This window comes from Pipra filicauda, unplaced genomic scaffold (assembly GCF_003945595.2).
Source record: "Pipra filicauda isolate LSUMZ 115617 unplaced genomic scaffold, ASM394559v2 scaffold50_size3627746_pilon, whole genome shotgun sequence".
In the NCBI taxonomy this organism is placed as follows: Eukaryota; Metazoa; Chordata; class Aves; order Passeriformes; family Pipridae; genus Pipra; species Pipra filicauda.
This window is the reverse complement of record NW_024104654.1, coordinates 2,548,584-2,570,482: the sequence shown is the minus strand read 5'-3', so window position 1 is coordinate 2,570,482 and position 21,899 is coordinate 2,548,584. Positions and strand designations below refer to the sequence as shown.

The 21,899-nt window shown below is 35.5% G+C and overlaps 1 protein-coding gene across 7 annotated transcripts in view; it reads left to right on the top strand.

The window, feature by feature from the left end:
- The window catches only part of PAN3 (poly(A) specific ribonuclease subunit PAN3), a 79,871-nt gene that overhangs the window by 45,437 nt on the left and 12,535 nt on the right, over window positions 1-21,899 (top strand). For 6 of the 7 annotated variants that reach the window (XR_003541826.2, XM_027727196.2, XM_027727195.2 and 3 more), the window contains 8 exons: window positions 5,668-5,915; window positions 6,507-6,611; window positions 7,241-7,298; window positions 8,369-8,530; window positions 8,693-8,809; window positions 8,914-9,015; window positions 16,758-16,923; window positions 17,334-17,421. Coding sequence is in view for 6 of the 7 variants with exons in the window: in XM_027727196.2 (XP_027582997.1) it covers window positions 5,668-5,915; window positions 6,507-6,611; window positions 7,241-7,298; window positions 8,369-8,530; window positions 8,693-8,809; window positions 8,914-9,015; window positions 16,758-16,923; window positions 17,334-17,421 (1,046 nt within the window). In the remaining variant the exon portion in view is untranslated. The remainder of the gene's footprint in view (window positions 1-5,667; window positions 5,916-6,506; window positions 6,612-7,240; window positions 7,299-8,368; window positions 8,531-8,692; window positions 8,810-8,913; window positions 9,016-16,757; window positions 16,924-17,333; window positions 17,422-21,899) is intronic. The other variant, XM_039386869.1, reaches the window with a different exon arrangement.

Sequence of the window (21,899 nt, the reverse complement as noted above, 5' to 3'; positions counted from 1 at the left end):
AAAACCACTTTTCACATGTGGTACTTCATACATAACTCAATTGTCCTTGGAAAATATTTGTTCTGCCTGTCTTATCAACAGTACTGCAGAAATAACTGAAAAAAAAAAAAAAGACAAGTGAAACATAAAATACTTTAGTAGATAACTTGTTGTATCTGCACCTGACATATCTATTAGGGTGTAGCATGGAAGAAGGTTACTCCTACATTGACACATGTTTTCTTAGATAAGCACTTTGTAGTGTAATCTCAACAGTCTTCATCTTGGTAGCCTTTAATGGAACATGTAAACATAGTGATATAAAAGGCAATTTACACAAACAGTGGGAGAAAATTGTTGCATTGAAGAGCTTTGAATCAATCTCCTTCACCAGCTCCAAACTCTCTTTCCATAAACTCCCCTGAATAACACCATATTGTTCCTTCCCTTTCCTTGATACCAAACATACCCTATTTGTCATTTGTGTTGGAAATTTAGTTAGTTGACAGTCTTTAAATAGCACTTTTGCTAACAAGCTTATCTTACCCAGTTCTGTGTAGCTGTTTTAGAGTATTAATGCCATTAAAATATGCAACACAGTGTATGGAAGAAATTTATTAATGTCATTGGAAGTGTTAAGACATCATTGCTATGTTAAAATTGATAGGGAACAGATGTATAGCCCCCAGCAGTGAAAATCTGTATTGCTTGGGTTTGCTTAACCTATGTTATAGCTAAAGAGTGATGCCTTTGTCATTGATAGAAGTGACAGCAAATTGCTGTTGCTTCTATATTTAGTCCAAGTCAGGTTCTGAGCTTATGCAGAATGTAAGTGATGCCATTTCTGCTGGCAGTCTGAACCTACAGGCTTAGGAGCCAGGAGTGCAAAGGTGTTGTGCTTATGTTTGGTTGACACATCTCTATTAGTGATGAGCTGCAAGAGTGTAGTTCTCAGAGCTCCTGATTCCAGTTGGAGATGGAGCACTTTCAGCTGAGGTGGTTTGAGTGGCCTAAGGCCCCAAGAGCTTGTTCCATCCTCCTGGACCAAATATAGTGCAGAGCAAGTTGTGCAACCATTCCAGAATAATGGAAGAAAGAAAGAAGGCAAAGAGACTGTAAAATTAAAACTGAGGAGGAAGAATTGATGACTCAGATTGTTTAGGGAAGCAGATTTAATTAACCTGAAAATACGCAGTTGTAGTGCTAGTGACCTGATAGAAAGCTTACAATAAAAAGAAATATCTAACAAATTTAAGGATGCTGCTTTAAGTTCTTTGAAATAATGTGATTTTATTATTTGCTTTGACTTGTCATTCCTCAACATTTACCTAATAGTCTAGAGTATATCTAAAGTACAGAAATGATAATATGTTAAATGCTTAATTTTTGACCTCTGAATGTGTTACAAGTCTTAGAGGTATAGGGATATGGTTGTAAATGGGTAAATTTGTAGGCAAAGCTTGGAGGTTTTTTATGTTGTAGGCCAGCTGATTTGCATACACATGAGCTTAAGTTCACTAAGTTGTGAAGTCTCATTGAATCAAATAATTGTAGACACTGAGACATTGAGTTCATGCTTTGATACCCTTTCATCCTGTTTCTGTATGAATTCTCAGATTCAAAATAGAGTCTAGCTTTAATTCAAATACATTGCCTGCTACAAAATTTTATTAGAAGCATTAATCTCATAAAATATCTTTGAGCCCCATCTCAAATGAATTTCAAAGTCTATCATTTCCCTTTCCTCAGTCACAATGAAACTTCAAAAATAAGAGAAACAATGAAAGAAGTGAAAATATAAGAATAAAGAGGGATATGAAATACGATCTCTCTTTGCCAAAAATGACAGTAGTGGCAGGAGCTCCAGATATGTGTAGGTATCCTCTACAGTCACTGTGAATCTTGTGGAAACACCTTCAAATCCCACAAGCATTTCCATGTTCATATGACAGTGTCATAGCTGCATACCGTGACCTCTCTTTAGATGTAAATGTTTGTGGAGTGAAAGAAGCCTTTTCTCCCTACAGTTCATCTTTTAAGATAGTATTTGACTTCTTCATGAAGTGTATTAGGATTCCCCAAGACAAGGAGTGGAGAGCCACCTTTGCTAGTAGCAAAGCCTCAGGAAGGACAATTTGAAGCAAGGTTTTTGGTGTCTTTAGTTCTCCTGTTGGCATTTGAGTTTTAATACAGGGGAATGTTGAACCCTCTCATGGGGAAAGCTTAATGTTGTTTGTCAGGATCACTGGTACAATATGTATATATAAAGAAGTAAATCATAATTTGATTATTCAAAGCCTGTTTTTTCTTAACCCCTTAAGTGAATAGGTATTTATATAAATTGTACTATTCAAAACAGCTTGTCTAATTCCGTGAAGTGTGGTTCCATATTCACCACGTTGTTACTATTGTGTGTTCAGGATCATCTTTTTCCTTGAGTATGAGCCAGTAGGAATATATATTCACTTTTTAATACAGCTATTTTCCTTTATTTTCCTCTAATTCTATTTTGTTGTGATTAAATATTAATATTAACGTGCTTTTAACTGATTGAAATACTAATTGGTGATATCTACTTGAGTTTGTGCCCAGAGTTATTTGCTTCCCTAAGTACTTAACTGTGTATGAGTTTTGCTTAATTAAAAGTTTTTTCCTTTTTTTTGGTGTGATATTGGAGTTTTAATATTTATTCAGATTCTGCAGAATGTAGTGCAAGTCTCTCAGAAGAGTCTGTTGCCTTTAGTATTTGTTGTCTCAACCTGTCTGTACCCACTGCAGCATTAACAACAAAATTCTTGCAGCATGTGTAGTGTATTTTTCTAGTGGTATGAAAGCGAACTGTAGTCAAGCTTCTTTCATATCTCTAACTTACTACCCATATTGGAAAACGAGAAGCCCAGATGTGCTGCCCACAAGATAATTTTCATTGGACTCTCAATATCCTTCCAAAATCAGACCTAAATGAGACTGGAAGGGTGTTTGAAAGGATTTTTATAACGCTCTCATCCTTTTATTTCAATCTTGCATTAATACCCGTGCAAAGACATTCAAGGATTTATATTTGTAACTGTTCTTTGGCAGGAATAAATTTTTTTAAGAAGTAAATCTTACAGTGGAAATCATTTGAAACTATATCAGTAAAAACCACTAGAGATCTTTTTTCTTCTGAGAAACTTGCAGTAGAAGTTCACAGTATAATTTTAGTGAGTTGCAAGTCTTCACTTTAATTTTTTAAAAATAATATTTACTGTATACTGTCTTACACAGATAGTGTTTTTATGAGTAGAGAAGTCTTCAGTTAATTTTTCATCAGTATATATGGAGACTGCTGGGTTCTTATTTCATGATCCCTACAGTTGAGTGTTTTTTGAAACAAGTTTCTTGAAGCCAGTTATTCCTGTCTTGGTTGAGATTATATGCATGCGAGGACTTCAGTCAATACTATTTAATTGGAATAGAGTGGAAAAGGCATGCAGTAATTTTCCCTAGATGAAGAAAAGCCCATGAACATGTAGAGTTGCTTCAGTTTTATGGCCTTTAATTAGTCATCTCTCAACTTTTAATACTAACACATTGTGTCCTTTGGAATTGATCTTTTCCCCCAGTATATCGAAGCTTTACTAAGTCACTGGAGGCAACTTTTACCTTAATGAAAGTATATTTTCTTTTGTAGCTAAAAGATAAACTGGTGCTATCAAAATGTATAATGTTTACAGTCATACAGTTAATTTGTAAACAGATTTTTAGGAGACTACTTATATTACCATTTAGAAGTGCCTATTATAATTCACATTTTAAGTTAGTACACTAATCAGCAAGCAATTATTCTACAATATTGCTTATCTACAAGGTATGTGTAAACACATTTACACGTATTAATAGAAATGAAAGTTCTGGCCCAGAAGAGTGTAGACTATGTATTTTTCATATTCTTATATTTCACATTTTTATAGAAAGAATAAATGACTGCAGAGACCCAACCAAAGAGAAAGGCATAAGATTTTTCCACAGTTTACGTTTAAGAAAATCTTGTTTATTTTGTTGGAACTATTCACTTTCAGGAACAAAAGAAAGAAATGTGCTGAATTAATAAGCATGGTTTCTGAGATGTCAAAGTAGTAAATGAGTGGAGCTAAATGAAAAGTTACAAATATTCTGTAAATAACATTAGGATAATACAGCTTCAAAATAATTTTCCCCAAACTACTGGTTAACTTGTTAATACTGAAATTGTTATTTGCTTTTGTTGTTTGTATTAAAAAAGAAAAAATGAAATGCAGGAGGGATGTGAGTACTTCAGGGACAAGACACTAGTGCAAAATCACTCCTACACATTACTAATGATGCATAGTGAGAACTCTGCATGCAGTAACTCATGACCGAAGTAACTTGAATAGTTTTTGTAACTAAAAAGTGTGTATGCAAAAAAAATTGCTCTTGCTTTTATTAGTCGGATATTCGCTTAAATTACTCTGGTTACCAGAGATTAAGGAATTAATTTAAGCAAATATCTGAGTAATAGCTAACAAAATTCTTATTTAGAGAAGAATTCTCAGCTGTCGATATAAATATAAAAGTTGTGTGTCTTCTCTCCTTTCAAAAAAAGAATTTAGTATGACTAATATAATTTTAATTGTAAAGAAGTAAAAGTACATCCCAGTCTGAACTGAGCAACACTAAATTTCAAAGATGCTCTCCTTGGTGTTAATTTGAACACCTGAATATCTCAGATCTTTGCTAGGAAGTAACTGCAAGAAATTTTTTTTAAGGATAATCTCTTCCTCAGCAGCATCCTGTAATGTCTGTTTGATACCTAAATTTTTATAAATATGCAGATCTGAGAATTCTGAATGCAGTAACTTGAAGTAACTAAAGTTTTTGGTAACTAAAAGGTGTGTATGCAAAAAAGTTGCCCTTGTTTTTCCCACTGATACACTTTGTTTAGAAGAAGAGTTTCTCCGGTTTCAGTTGAGTTGCCCCTCTAATGTTGAAGGTGAATGCCACTCAATAAAATAATTTCAAATAAATTAGAAAATCTCAGCACAAATGTCTAATAGACTTCATATCATGAGATGTTACCTACTTTTACATATCAAAGAGAACTTTTGGGGGATGACTTGAATATAATAATTACAGGAAAATAGGTAATTACTCCCCTGAAATTATTAAAAATAACATATTGTATATTGTTTATTTGTGTGCTGTTATTACTGGAGATATTCATAGCTGTGGAGTTAGTTCTAATAAAAGGTACATAAGTAAATAATTAGGTGAAGTGAGTTACAGCTTAGCAAACTCCGTTGACTGCTCATGTAGCTGTTAAGTGAACACTCATACAGTCATTAATATTTTATCTTTTTGCAGTATAATAAACTGTCTTCTAGATACAGCATTATTTTGACTTGTCTCACTCCTTCAACTACTTCTAAGTTTTTAATTTCAGTTCTTCATGTGTATATCATAAGCTGTCAAGCTCTATCTCTCTGAACTAAGCAGGGATTTTTTGGAAAATATATCTGTTCAGTCATGCTTTTACTGTTTTACCTCTTAAAGATTTGTATATCTATATGAAGAGTTAAGTGTCTCACCTGCTCAGAATATTGTTGGTAGTGAGGACTGTTTTTCTCAAATTGCTAAATATTCATAATGACAGATTTGATCAAGAATATCTTCTTCTGTTTTCTTAAGGAATGTCACTGTCAGCAGGATCTTCTCCTCTTCATTCTCCCAAAATAACTCCTCATACATCTCCTGCTCCTCGAAGAAGAAGTCATACTCCTAACCCAGCAAACTATATGGTGCCTACTAGTGCCTCTGCGTCTGTCGCTAATGCTGTCTCTCAGCCTCCATCTACTGGCCAGGTGATCCAGAAGGAAACAGTGGGTGGAACAACATACTTCTACACTGATACAACTCCAGCACCTCTCACAGGAATGGTATGTTTGCTTTTAATACAGAAATGTATGGAGTTTCCAAATGCTGAATTGGTTTATACTAAAGAGATTATTCTTAATGTTCTGAACCCCGTATTCTGGATGCAGATTAGGCCTTTTAATCGTTGAAATTCTTTGCTAAAATCACTGAAATTTAAGGAACAGAGAATTTTTAATGTATTTTTTCATTTACCACTGTGTATAGTTTTGTGGGGTTTTTATATTTTTTTTTTATACAGCAATAGAAAGAAAGCATTTTGTGTGTCTCAGTGGATACATACATAGTGAGAATATCAAAAAGTCAGATTTTTTTTTTTCTGATAGGTTAAATAGTTCTTACATTTACAGTGGCAGGGTAAAGGCGGTTACAAAAATGTTAAAATAACTGTGGTAACCCTCCCACCCACCCTTCCCCTTGAAATCATTAGAAGCGAGTATCACATAAAGTTGTAATCTATATGACAGTATATTTGTAACTTCTACTGTACATGAAGACTTTATAGATCAGTAGTTTGAACTAAAAGGGTGACAAAACTCTTAGTCTACCCTATCATTAAGGATTTTAAACTGCTTCTTAAAATATTTTATTTTCAGGTATTTCCAAACTACCACATCTACCATCCAGCTGCGCCTCATGTTGCTTACATGCAGCCAAAAGCAAACGCACCTTCCTTCTTCATGGCAGATGAGCTCAGACAGGTAAGATGATAGAGAATTTAAAGGAAAATTGCATATCTTGGCAAAAACTAGAAAATTGGTAATGGTCGAAGAGAAGTAGACACTAAAAATCTGTGCAGTCAGTTTTACCTGTGGAGAATTTAAAAAAATCAAACCTTGTAATAGATGGAGTACAACAGAGGGTGGGAGAAGCTTACGACATGTATGATTGCAATCTAATCTGCATGCTGTGATTTACTATTCAGCCGAGTATTGTTACTAGGCATGAGCTCATTTATGTCCTGTTCTTTTAAGCTGCAATCCTATTCAGTTTTAAAATCTCACACTGAAATGAAAGTGTTTGCAGGTGTTAGTTTATGAGCCCTTCTCAGGGCTGACTGTGAGTGTTACTTATTTCAACTTTTCTGTAGTAGGCGCCTTTGTCAATGTTGACTATAGCAAATGTTTTCTGCAGCTCCTTCCTTCAAGAATTTATGTATTTTGTCATTAACATTTTCAAGCTAGTGGTCTTCTGACTCTCTGCACCCTGGATACTTGCATCAATTCTCTGTTTTACTACTGATAGCTAGTACTTCAAAGACAATGTACTCTTAACTTATCAAAAACGATGAGCTGAATTATAATGTTCAAAACTTTATTTATTCCTTCAGGAACTGATCAACAGACACTTAATAACCATGGCCCAGATGGATCAGGCTGATATTCCTGGTAAGTAAGTGTTTCTTAATAAACTGTACTCTGATCATATTGTTCTGCAACTATGTGTATTCAACATCTTTCAAAAAACACCACCTCTTTTTGTTTTTTCATGAAGCTTTAGTCGTCAACCTGAGCTATGGGTAACCAGATACAAAGTTTTTCAGAAACATGATTTCCCCCCTTCTGATTTTTCTGTGTTTTTACACTCCGTAATGTAGAAATACTTCAAATTGCCGAGATAGGAAAAATCATTAAGGCAATAAAGCCTTGTGAAGAACAGTTTTGTATTACTTTGTACATATTAGGTATTCCTTTAAATGCTGTATATATTTTTCAAAGACTGTATGTAACTATCAAAGCAGTTTGCTTTGAAGTGAATTGGTTGGTATATTAGAGAAGGCTTTGTACTAGTTGTCAGGCAAGAGAACCATATACTGTTCACTGTAATTTGGTTTTTGGGTAATTTACAATTGACTGTACTCAACTTTATTTAGATAGTTTTTGGTTGCAGTATCTTTTCTTCTCAAATGTGCGTATAATATGATACAGTTAAAAAAATGCAGTTTAGTGTTTTAATGCAGATGAAGTACAAGTATATCTCTTCTTGCAAGGGTGATCTCTTAATCTGATTTTTAAACTTTCAGCACCTCTCTCCCTGTTTTCTAAACCAGCATGTTAAAACACAAAAGACTGAGATTTGCTTTTTTTGTGATGAAAATGGGGTTCTTACTGTAGTATGAAGTCTGTAGAGGAATCGGTGCTTATTTATGAATCAGTGCAGGAAAAAAACCAAAGAAATGTCATTCAGAAGGGTGAACTTCTAAGGTAAATGAGAAAATGGCAGGTGGAACTGTGCATCTATTCTGTTGATTATTTTTTTTTTTTACTTAGTGTAACTGTTCTCCTGAATATGTTTATTTTAGCTCTGTTGAATCACTTCTAGGAACGTATATGTTGGTATTAAAGCAAAAATAGTAAATTTTAATTTTACACGCTCCTAAAAGATGGTGTACATAATTCATGTATTAACTTAAAGTCAACTGAGGCCTAATGTGTTTCTGTGTACAAACTGATTTTAGCAGTTCCTGCAGAAGTGGATAGCTACCACAGTCTCTTCCCTTTGGAACCACTGCCACCGCCCAATCGGATACAGAAAACAAGCAACTTTGGGTACATTACATCATGCTATAAAGCTGTAAATAGTAAAGATGACCTGCCATATTGCCTTCGGAGGATACATGGTGAGAAAAATTGAGTTGTCCCAATAGGACTAGCATTCTTAAGCATACTAGTCGTATTTTAATGTCTGGTCGCTTTTCAGTGGTTTCAGAAGAAAAGTTAGAGTAAAAAATTCTCATCTAAAACATGACACTTTAAACCGTGGGTTTTGGTTTTTTTTCTAGGTTTTCGTCTTGTTAACACAAAGTGCATGATATTGGTTGACATGTGGAAAAAAATTCAGCACTCAAATATAGTAACTTTGCGTGAAGTGTTTACTACTAAAGCTTTTGGAGAACATTGTAAGTTTTTCTTTTTTCTTTTTTTTTTTTTTCCCCTAGCTGATGTGTTGATACTTTTTTCCAAATATGCTTGAGTTAACAAATGTCACTTTTCTGTTTTTAAGCTCTTGTGTTTGCATATGATTTTCATGCTGGAGGAGAGACTATGATGAGCAGACACTTCAATGACCCTAGTGCTGATTCCTATTTCACGAAACGGAAGTGGGGTAAGGAAAATACATTATCATACCATACTGTACACTGTTTCCAATACTTTAGTAAATATCTGGTCAGAAATAGTTGTCCGACTTAATTTTTTGGATAATCAGTTCTGCTATGTCATAAGTAAATTAGTGTGAGAGAACTATTCTTTACCTTCTACTTGTAAAATTTTTTTTAAAATTAATAGACAAGTATAAAATTGATATCAGTGTGTAAGGGAATTACAGTCCTTTGAAATAGAAATAAGCTGAAAGAGAACTGGAAGCCAGGAATTCAGTTGTCCTAATAGCGGGACTGTCACCAGGTAACACCTAAGATTTAATGGCGATGATTCCAAAGTTGTAAAAGACGTGTAATGTCAATTTGATGTTCAGGTGTCCTACACTTCTATTTTTTTCATCACTAGGTATTATGAGGACTAATTAGACAGTATTTTATCTGATGATTTGAAATGTGAAGTATTAGACAACACAAGGATTGAAAAATCCCTGTAACATATTCTTTTCAGATACCAACTTCACATTGTAGGTCTGTTTTGTTTTCGTTCTGTTTTTGTTTGGTTGGTTGGTTTTTGTTTTGTTTTTGTTTGTTTGTTTGTTTTTTTGGTTGGTTGGTTGGGGTTTTTTTGGTGTTTATACTATGGCTTCAATGGAGTCACTATAGCTGCATTTACATTCAGAAACCTGTCACAGCATGGTCTGTGGCTCAGCAAGTTGCCCAGTAGAGCTCATGTCCTTGTGGCTGGAGCCTCTTTCTCTCAAAAACAGTATGCTGCCGGTCATTCTGCCTATTAGGACCAGTTCATGATCCCTGCAGTCCCACAAACTGCAGTCAGGTCTTGCCTAGAACACAACAGGGCCGTGCTGAGAAAGAAAATGGTCACAGCTGAACAGAATCACAGAAAGACTTAGAGTGGGAAGACACCCTCGAAGCTTCTTTGCCCCAACTTCCAGCTTGTTGCAGGACCAACCCTGAAATTAGATCCAGCGCTAGGTAGGGAGGATGAGAGGACTATGACTGGGCCTTGTTTTTTGTATTAGAATAAATCTTCCCTAAGTGTCTTTAGGCTACCAGCATGTGAATAGAAGCAGAAGCTAAGGTTTTTTTCTTGTGCCTTTTGAAATTAGAGCCTTTAGCTGTGAATTCAATCTGTTTCAAAGGTTGAGATATAAAACTCTACTTGACTATCTTTTAGATCAGAGTGTAATGGATTAGTAGTGTGTGAATACATTCAAAGACTTGTAGATACCTTATATACTGAATAGTTCTCACTGGCTTTGCACTGAGCTGACCAGTATAACTGAAGTTGGAACTTGATTTCCACCACTGGTTTTGGTGGTAATATCTCAGACAGAGGAAACCCTAGTTTGACATGTCATATCCTGTGGCAAATCAAAAATGCAACTACAGATTCAATGAGCCTGATGTGGAACAAATTTGGTGAGATCAACCTGGAAGATCTACTGCCAGGTTAATGACTCTTAGTCCAGGGCTAGACTTCTGAGTGTTTCCCAGTCATGGTTTTCAATTTCCATGTAAATCAGTCCTTGTTATGTCTTTATACCTCTAGAGTATTATAGAAGAATGATGTCTGTTCTAGATAAAATAATAGAAGTTATAATAAAATTCTTGGGAATACATTCTTTTGTCACACTGGAAAAATAATTAAATTTTGGTCCTATTAAGGGCAGTCATGTCTCATTAATCTATTAAAGTTCTTTGAAGGAAGACCTAATAGATAAGACCCTGGGTTTTCAGTGAAGTCCAACAGAGTCCTTAAAAGAACCTAAGTAACCATGAGATAAGAAAAAGTTCTCAGTTAGGATAATGCCTGATTAGAAGATACGAAACAGTGAGGGTGAACAGTTGCTTTTCACAGTGAAGATCACTGGTGGGGTCTCACAAGAATATGTGCTGGGAGTTGTATTTCTTAACACATTCTCTTGTTTGCACTGACAATAACTAATGGTCTGCCAAAGTTTGCTGGTAATACCAAATTGTTTGGATTGTTAAAAACAAAGGCCAATTGTGATGGATTGCAGAAGGATCTTACAAGGCTGGTGCTTCTAGCAATAATTTAGCAGGTGATGTAATATAAACCAATGTGATTGAGGGGAAATATATAACTATCTTCAAACATAAAATAATGGCCTCTGGTGTGGCTGTTGCCACTCATTAATAGATCTGGGGCCATAGTTAAGTAGATTAAGGAAAATACTGTTGTCTTGCTGAATAGCAGTAAATAGGAAACACATTGGTTTATATTATTAAGAAAAGAGTAAACAATGAAACGGTAGATACTGTATTCAAGATGTGGGTGCCTGATAGACTCCTATTTGCAGTTGTGGTCCTCCTTATTGTATTCTGAAGGGTGTAGAAGAACAGCAAAGAAGCTGAGAAGAGGTGACAGGGATGAACAAAGGCATGCAACAGTTGTATGAAGAACAGCGAAGTGGGATGCTACTTTTCATGCTTTTAAAAATGTAAAGGAATATAATGAGGTTAAAAATGACTGGAATATGTTAGGTGTCTGAAAAATATGCTGGGATAGAGAAGAAATGAATAAAAGTAGTGTGCTGTTTCTTCCAGCCTAAAACTAAAGTCTGACCAATGAAACTAGACCGGTAGCAAATTCAAAACCTGTGTAAAGATAATTAAGCAATGGAACTTTTTCACAGATTATTGTTGATGTTTGCCTGGATTTGAGGGGAAAGTGGTCTTACTCATGGAAGAGAAATACATGAGGACTATTTACTGCAAAGACACAATATCTACCTCAGAAGTTCTCTGGGCTGCAAATCATTGGAGGCTAATAGAATATTCTACTTATATTTATACACTTAGGTATCCATTACAAGCTACTGTTCTGATTTTAGTGTATATGTCTTTGAAACAGGCTAGTGGGCTATTGGGACCATTTATTTGGCCTACTACAACTTCCTTCTATAGGCAGGAATGGTCTGGGAAATTAGAAATAAGACGTCAGTGTCTGCTCAGTCACATGAAAGTATTATTTAATTAAGATGAGGTGTTGCTACAGAACTTAAAGGGATATGTAGGGAAGATAACTGTCTCCTGCCTCATGGCACTTCTCATTATCTGCTCTTCCAATCTTCTTATTAGGTAAATTAGGAAAAAAGTCACCTGAAATCCCAAATTTTGCCAAATCTTTCTGCACATCTTTGCTTTGGCCTTTCTTTTTTGGTAACTGCTGCTTTCTAGTCTGGTCCTCAGTAGAAGGAGCAATTTAAGAGAGAAAAATAAGATTGCATACCTATAACTTGATTTCTCAGAATTGCCTGCCTTCACGGATCCTTTCTCCATCCCCTCACAGAGTTTCTTGGCCGTCTGCCTGCCTAGAGGAGACTCCCAAGAGAAGCAGGGGAATGGATGGAAGTTGGGTACTCTGCAGCATGAGGCCCAGATTAGTACAATTGCTTTTAAAGGTTTTAGGAGGCACAACACTGTGAACCTGATCAGTGAACTCAGAATTTGATTTCAGGTATGCAACCTTATTTATGTTGAACACTTCAGTGGGCAGCACGAGACCTTGACAATTAAAAGATGAGGATTATGGTTTACATGGCTGTCTTGCATGTCACTGGTGTCAGTGTGGTCACCTGGGTGGGTTTTTTTTGCTGCGTTATTTACAGACCATGTTACAGAATCAGCTTCAAAGAGATTTGGAGTGGGGGAGGAAAATAGCAGCTTATGTTTATTTTTATAATGTGAATGTAAATAATGTCTTTGTAACTCCTGAATGCTGTAGAAATTGTTGCTTCTTTATGCAATGAAATCTCCTCTTTCTTTAGGTGGTGCAGTGTGATAATCCAGTATTGTTCTGTTGAATTTTACTAAATTTATACAAGTTTTAAAATCAGGAGTGTGACTTTTCAGTTAATTGCTACTTGGAGTACGTTCACTTGAAAAGCTCCTTTTTATTTGATTCTCATTTCTTGTATTTCCTCCATACACTTTAAACATTAAATCTGTTGTTCTGGAACACTTGTGTTTCTCGCACTTTTCTGATATTTCTCATATTTAAGTTTTCTTTGCATTAGCAAGTTAGCCCAAAGTACTGAAACATTGTTCTGAACAGTCCGATAATTAAATGGTAAACAGAATTCTGAATGTATGTACTTTAAAACTCACCAGCCAGAAAATCCTGGCAAATTAACAGTAACTATTCACAGCTGCCAGTAAGGTTTGTCTTGATGAGGTTTTGTGGTTGGCATAGATAAACATGTCCTTTGGTGTGTTTTTAAACACTCCGAGTAATTAAATATTGGGGTATGTGCTGTTAGTAGGAGTTTTCAGCACCATAGTATCGTATCTTCAGCAAACAAATGCTTTCTAATGAAGATAAACATGGTCTGGGAAATTTGCTTTCTTTTTGACACAATAATAGTAGTATGTAATGCACAAAACCGAACTTCACTGCTGACTCTATAGTTTTTCCATCCTCAGATGCTGAATCTTTTTATCATAAAATACCTCTTTCATTGAAAAAGAAATAAGTTGTGTGATGACTAGATGAATAGACTGTGATGAAGGGTAAGAATATATGAATATTGAAAGTCAGCGTGATGTTTTGGAGATAAAATATGTGACTAATAATTATCCAAAAATACCTTTGCCAAAAGCTGCAACTTTTTCAAAGTAAATTCAAGTTTTCAGGATATTCAGATTTTTTACAAAATATACTGCTGCACTCTAAGTGGTTCAGAACCTTTCTGTATATTGAAAACTGGGAAATGTAAACCCAAAGCCCAAGAAGAAAGAGAAATGAAGGCTATTGAATTTATCTTACTTTCAGTAAGATAACTCAGGAACACTAAGTAAACACTGAACAATTCACAGTTATCAATGTAAAAGACTGATTTATGAGCCTGAGAGGTTCCATTTTGTGATCAGCTAAATCTTTCATTGGACTTCTAATGTTGTTTGTTTTTTCATAACTGTGTGAGAATTGCTGTTTCTTAAGTGCTTTCTGACGGTGTTCCTGATAATGTAAAACAGGTCCTACTGCTGGTGGTCCCAGGTCTTCTGTCCTGCCCCAGGACTATTCCTGGATTCATACTTTCTCTGGAGAACAGAATTGCATTTGATTACTTTTTTAACTAGGAAAAACTTAAACTACACATGCATACAAGTGCAAAAGGTTATTTTTTTGTTCCATTGAGAACAACATACCACAGAACTTAAAGATAATTGTCAGCGGTTTTATTTATTTATGTTTATTGTAATACGGCAAGGAAAAATAATGGATAACCTGTGTTTTTGAAATGACAGTTCTTAAGTTTTTAATCTTTTCCATTAGTGTCTGTGTTCTGCATCTCAGAGGCAAGTATGGTCAACAATAGGTGGAAAGAACACAATCTGAAATTTTGCTTCTTGTGACTGTGGATTCAACCTGTGGTGGGAAGCCTTTGCAAATCAACCATGGAATCTCTAAAATACCTCTTTAAAGTAATATTCTGATCATTTTGATAACTTTTATTTACATTCTTGTGATATTTTTCATTGTGTTCAGCACTGTTTGGACAGCTTTCAACTGTGTGTTTTGCTTGAAGAGTGAGCTTTTGGGTCTCATCTCCTTGGGTCCTTGCTCAGCTGCCATCTCTGGCAGGTCTGATGGGCCTTATGGGGCATATTTCATAGTCAGCATTGCAGCACACCGAACTTCTTTGCATCTTGTGTATTTTGAACAGATAGATCTGTAAGAGGACATTTCAAAACTGGATTTTTTTCCAGTGTTTTAACTTGTACCTTTAGTTTATGTGAACATGGGGTGCAGCCAACCAGTGTGAAACCAACAGCCTAGAGTCAGCTGTAGCCTCAAGTGAGTCCTTCCAGTAGTAAAATAGCATTGTTTAACGTTTTCTGCTAGCGGAGAAGAAACTTTGTTGAACTCTGGTCTTTCAGCTTTTCAGCTTTTATTGAATATTCTCTGGATTACATTGCCTTTATTTGAAAATCAAAGTGCAAGTGCTGTTGTACATGCAGAAAAATAACTCCCAAGTTTTGGCTTTTCTCTCCCTCTGGGATGTTGTAGCAACATTTCTATTCTGGGTTTACTTATTTCATATAGATGTAACTGTCTTGCAATATCCATGTGCATCCCTGTTAAACATATTAGACCTGCTGCTGTTTACCAAATATAAAGTGTATTCTACAGCAAGTAGTAAATAGAGAAAGAACCTTGACCAATAATGAAGGTTATATCTTCTCAGTCATTTTATATCATAGTTTTTGTCCCGCTGAAGAGGAGAGAATTATGATGGGAAAAGTTTGCTATGTGAGACTTCTGGTATGCGGGTTTTTTGGGAAGTGATTTGCATAATGATTCATCAGGATTCAGGAGGCTAGAAAAAAACAAACAATGTCTCATTATGTTCAGCTTTCAGTAGACATGCCAAGCTTATTGCAATTTAGAGGAGTCAGTGCCTTGATCTTTATAATCTAAACAAAAGCACCTTAAACCTGAAAAGTGAACTAAAGTTTAAAACCAGACAAACAAGCTCAGAAATGAAAGCTGAGAGCATTCCCAGCCCGTCACCCCAAAGTCAGTAAAATTCCTAAGTAATAAATTTTCATTAATGCGTTCCACTTTTTTCACTCTTCATATATTTTGTGTGTGTGTACTCATGCAAGCACACACGTATTTATTTTGATCAAATGCACAGATACTGATATGGTCCTGTAGGAAAAGGAAAAAAAACAAACCCAAACCCAAGAAACAAATGTTTAGATAAGAGTGCAGTCAGTTTACAAATGAATCAGATGCTTACTTGATTTTACTTAATACTGATGATATTACTTGGCAAAATCAATACTGAGGCAACCTCTTGAAATATCTGTGATTGATTGTAAAATTGAGACCTACCGTCTTACTCTGAATGTATTTTCTTCTGCTTTAACTTTGTGCAATGCAGACAGTGGCAACTTCTTTGAAATTACAGACATCATACTAAAAATAACATTTGTTATCTATATCTTTATTTTTTCATCTGTGGCTCAGTATTACTCAGAAACTGCAATATGGAATTTGAGTGTGTGTTTGCAAAGATTGGTTTACTTTTGAAAGTAAAAGTATCCATTTGGAAGGGGAGTGATGCATTGCTTTCGCATGGCCCATTGAATAGGGTCATGCAGTGGTGACTTGCCAGGGAGCTGTGTCAACAGAGCAAATGTGAAGTTGTGTTCAGTGATGTTTAGCCACAAAACCTTCCTGTCTGATTTGCCCATGTAGCTTGAAAGTAGTTTCTTATTCTTATCAAATGATAGAGAATGTTTAGTTGAGAAGCCTTCCTGCAATAAAGAAGGTAAAACGGGATCTGTTACAGCTACTGTGGTACATGCTCTTTGTTTCAGGATACTGGCGTTTTTACTTATGAAGTACCTGCATATTTTGATGTACCATCTACTCTGAGCAGTTCCTAATCAGTGCTGTTGTTGTAGTGATTGTTCATTCTAAACTTTAAAAATCAGCATTGTTTCTCTGAATATCAGAATGAAAATAATAATGCTTATGAATTGTCAACATTTCTCAAAAAACCCAACCTAAACAAGTCAACCAAGAAAAATCCACCCCCAAACCAACCATTAAAGCACAATAGATGTGTCTTTCAAGGACTGTTAAGAGTTGAATGAAATGAATATATGAGTTAATTGTATAATTCAAGGTGATGTAATTTGATTTTTGCACAGTAACCTTTTATTGATGCTTATGATGTTTTGCTTCTAGGTCAGCATGATGGACCTCTACCACGGCAGCATGCTGGGTTGCTTCCAGAGTCTTTGATATGGGCATATATTGTGCAGCTCAGCTCTGCATTACGGACCATTCATACAGCAGGACTGGCATGCAGAGTTATGGATCCAACAAAGATTCTAGTAACAGGCAAAACAAGGTAATGAAAGCATTCATTCTCACTGTGTTACTGTGGTCTGTATTCAGCTGCTGACTGTGCACCTGATACAGAAATGACTACTAAGTTCTGTTAAGCTTGTAATTTTGGTGTGTTTTTTTTTTTTTTTAAGATCTTTTTAAGCGTATTTTGGGAAGATTCATACATTATCCTTGAACGACAAATCAGACACACTAGTGCCAGTTTTGAAATTTGTTGATTTATTTGTAAACTGAATACTGTCTGCTGCATTTTATCAACTAGTAAAATTTGTATTTTCTGCTGCATAGTAATTTGCTAAGTACTGATGACTACATTTATCGTATCAAACCATTCAATGAATGCTAGAGGAAAAATTGAGTAACCAATAAAATTTAATGACACTTCTTCCTTTTCTCTTTTTGTACCTAAAGATTACGAGTTAATTGTGTTGGAATTTTTGATGTTTTGACGTTTGACAACAGTCAAAATAATCCACTGGCATTAATGGCTCAGTTTCAGGTAAGACTACAGTGCCATAGTTAGGTGGTGACTTGGCACAGGGAGTACTGAAAACCAGTGTGATTCTCTTCGGAAAACAAGTACTTTTAATTAAACTGTAGGTCAGTGTATCTATGTCTAAATGACTGTATTTTTTTGTTCCTGATTTGATCTTGGTTCTGCCATACTTAGTTGAATTTGCTTGTAATTTAGAAATGTGAATGCTCATTTTGCTATCTTCTAAAATTTCATCAAACTCGTCATACAGGTTGAACTACTAGTGTTTAACAAACTCAAGTCAGAAATGGTTGGAAAAAAAATTTCTAAATGAAGGAGAGAAAAATCTTACATTTAGTGTTAGAGATATAATGATTCAGTAACAGTTTTTGCTCTGTCTTTTGTTGTTTTAAGATAACTAAGTGTTGAATACCTGTTCACAGAGGAGTAAGAGATCTTTTAAATAGCTGCACTTAGGCCTTCTCATCACTCCTAAAAGATTCTAGTGTATCTTTATTTTAGTCTGTCTCCTAGTTTTTCCATGCTCTCCTGGTGTTCTCTGAAGTGTGGACTCTGCATAATTCCTGAATTAAGAAGAATCCCTTTAGACTTAACAAAAACTGTTCCACAGTCATCTGGAGCATCACTGTGTACAGGAATACCTCTTTCCCTAACTTCCCCTCAGGGTAAAGTACATTACTTCAGCTGTCATCACATAACCTGTCTGTACTGAGAGTGAAAGACTGCGGTAGCTAGTTAGATTTAATTTATTTTCATTAATTGAGCTTATTCACTGTAAGAACATTACTCATTTGGAGTCTTCCAGTAATAACTAAAATGTTTGAACTTTGGCCAGCAGAAACTAGCTTTTTGGAGACCATGTCCTCAAACGTAATTTTTTTTTTTTTAATGATTCAGTTTTCAGCGTACTTTGAGTAGTACAACATAGAATTTCATGTTCTCCCTCCCCCTGCCCCCAGCTACATATCAGTGAGCTTTTCGCAATAATTTAGTGGAAAACAGCTGAGAGAAGATGGAAATACATGAAAGTAAGGGATCCATGCCTAAAAATGTAATGAGATTTTTTTTTTTTTTTTTAAATCTTAAGTACTTCTCTAAATTTGTTTTAATTGCAGCTTGGAAAGGGGTCCTCCTGAGATATTATGACATTCAAGTAAAGTGAAACATTTAAAGTACTTGGAGGTACAAATCTAAAAATACTTGCAAGTACACAAATCTGTCAAAAGCACTAACCACCATAGCAACCCAACACTTGGCAGCTGACTTGCTTGATAATGCCTAGTTCTGTTTAGGGGGAATGGTTTTTCATGTTTTATACGTTGTTAATATTCAAATTGTTCATGTTGCATTGGTAAACCAGAAAAGAAGTACTCTTAAATACATAGTTTGGAAGATCTAAACTGCAGTTAGAAAATATGGTATTGCATTCTTTTTTTGTTGCTTCCTTTAGAAGAGCTAGGCTTTCAAGGCCCATTTTCTTCTTTCAGAGATGCTGGGCTGACTTCACTTCTTGGAATTCAGGAGTCATTTCTCATCTTCTACCTTTGTTTACCCTAGCCAGATAAAATTACAAAATCACAGCTGCTGCTTGTCCTTTTTCCTCTTGATCCATGACCCAGTGCCTGAATTCCTCTGGGATTCCTGTAACTGTTAAAAATACAGATTATCTCTTGATTTACTGCCCAGCAAATATGCATTTCCTTATTGCTGTCTTCAGTGGAGGAAGGTATGTTTTTAAGGATTTGTTGTTTTCTAGCTATTTCCCATTGTTAATATAGAGAGAAAAGATTTTGGCCAGAACAGTGAGAAGCTATGTAATAGGAATGAAATTGTTCTTTACAGTCTGTGTTAAACACATCTCATGAACATTTAAGAGTTTAAGGCAACAATACGGGAAGCTAAAAAGAAGTAAGTGGAATATGAATGGCCACTTGCATTAAAAACAAGGAGTTTAACCTGCAAAAATTGCGGCACACCACTTCCTGCCCCCCAGTCCATAAGTCTTGTCAGGCAATTGCAAAGTATAGATGGAAAAGCTGTAAATGGTGATACAGGAAAAAGTAAAAAGGTTTAATAAATATTTGTGTATTTGGAATAAAACATGAGTCCTCCCCTTTATGAAAATAAGAGAAAACATAAGTTTTATTGTTTTAACAAGGGCTATAAGGTTACTTTTGCTTAAAGTAAATATTTTCAACTTGGAAAACCAGAATAATTTTCATATGCACCTCCCCAAATTTAAATAAATTAGTCTGAAGTGGCAACTCAAGTATTAATGTTGACTCTAAAAAAAAAAGTAGGAACTTGGAGGTACTTCTAAGGGCAATTCCCTTAGGATAAGTGAATCCACAGAATTGTAGTGTGGATGAGCTCATATTGATGCAAGAATAGCAGTGGAACAGGATAAACAAACAAACAAAAAAAGTAATGTTGGTTTCAGAGTTTATGGAAAAGAGATCCTGTCAAAAATAAGATTTATTTGAATAGCTTGCATGTCTGACAGGTGTATAAAATGTTGAGGTATCTCTGGGGCATTTGGCATAGTAGCAGATTGCTATTTAATATTAAAAAAATTACTAGCAAAGGGTACCTATGCAATTAACTTTTGAATTGCTCACTTGACATACTTGAAATTCATTTGATAACAGGGAGACATTAATGAGGGGGGCTATCACTGAACTAAATGGTAATAAAATCTTTATTAGCAAACCTTTCAGCAGATAAAAAGTTAAGTTGGTACAGGTTACAATTATGAATGAATTACTAATTACATTGTTATTAATTGCATGCAAGGTACATTTGTGAAGAAAAGGATTCTTGTACTTAAAAGGTAAAAAGCTTTTTCTCAAAGTTGAGAATCAAATTAGTATGACTTGATAGTCAGCGTTGATGGGTTACCATAGCAGAAATTCTCTGGATCCATAGGAGCATGCCAAGCACTATAGGGAGTATAAACAAGATTGTACCCAATGTTGATCTCTACCTTGCACTATCAAGGCTACTACAGGAATGCAGCATTTATTTCTGGTGTTCCTGCTTCAAGGGAAGTGTAGCAGTTTTTGTGTACCTTCTTAGCCTTTCTCTGCCTAGAAGCAGGAAGAGCTGAGTCTGGTGATGTTTTCAGAGGGAAGTTAGGGCTTAATGGGCATATATGGACTGCTTCCTTACAAAAAGGATGGTGTACCCTGGCTTTGGGGAAGTCATGTTACTTGTCCGAGTGGATAGAGTTGGTCAGTGGATGGTAGTTTAATCTCTTCTAAAATAGTAACCTGACTCTCAGAAATCCTGAAAACTTTGAGTTCTTTCCAGCTTGAGCTATTCTGATTCTCCAAGTCCACAGAAAAAATAGTGCCTGTCTTTGTGCACCTGTAAAACTTCGAACATTGAGCATCTAGTAACCACGGTGGTAGTGGATCAAGGGTTGGACTTGATGATCTCAGAGGTCCTTTCCAAACCAGCTTGAGTCTTGTCTGAATTGCTTAAAGTTTAAGTTCCTAAAATAAGTGGGATGAATCCAAGCCACTTTTGCAGCTAAAAGAAGCTAATTATTGGCTGTAATTTAAAAAGTGTGTGTTTGAGGCTGTATTGGTGTGTTTTATCCTCTCTGCCAGTTCTTCTGTTAGATGTAATTTGCAAAGCAAACAAAAAATTAAGGTTGTGAGTCAAATGCTCAAAGAACCACAAAGTTGGAATTTAGAATTTCCTGGCTGATGTTAAATGTAAGATACTTTCTCGACTGTTTTTAAAATCTAATGCAATCTGTATTATGAAAACACCTGTGTAAAGGAAGACTGCTTTCATAGAATCTTGCCTGAAGTTATATAGTTTTGGTATCTTGGGGTTGTGGGATGATACAGAATTTATATAGGATACATTCTTATGAATTACTAAAAGTTGAAACGTACTAAGTGTAAAGTAGGGGACTGCAGAAAGAAGTAATGCTGTGGTTAATAGAAACACCTATTTCTTTCAAGTCTCTTTTAGAGGCAGAAGTCATAATGAAAGGAAAAAAGAATGCCGATAATCAGAAATTCCTGGTTCCTTAGGAAATAGCATCTAGCAAATTCCAATCCCACCTTCTTATCCACCATTTTGTCATTATTTTTGTCTCATTTTCCATATCCTGTTGCTGTCTTCATTAGCTACAAGAATATCATGCTTTTTAACTTCTGACATTGTGTATTCGTGTTCAAATTTGTTGCTTAATCATACTTGATATGGGAACAGCAGGGACATTGAGAGATCTGGAAAGGTTTGATATTTTTCACTGGCCCTCAGCAGTTGGAAGATGTGGCTTCAGGGTCAGCTACTGCAGCCAGAGGCAGCAAGCATGGTTTCGCCTCTGGGTGGAAAAGCTGCGAGAGGTTGTGAAATTTTAATGTTGCAGCGCTGCCAAATTTTCAGCCCTTCTTACAGAAATGACAGAAGGTGTATTCCTTATATGACTGCATTCTCTGCTAAACAGCTTGGCCTTTCTCTAG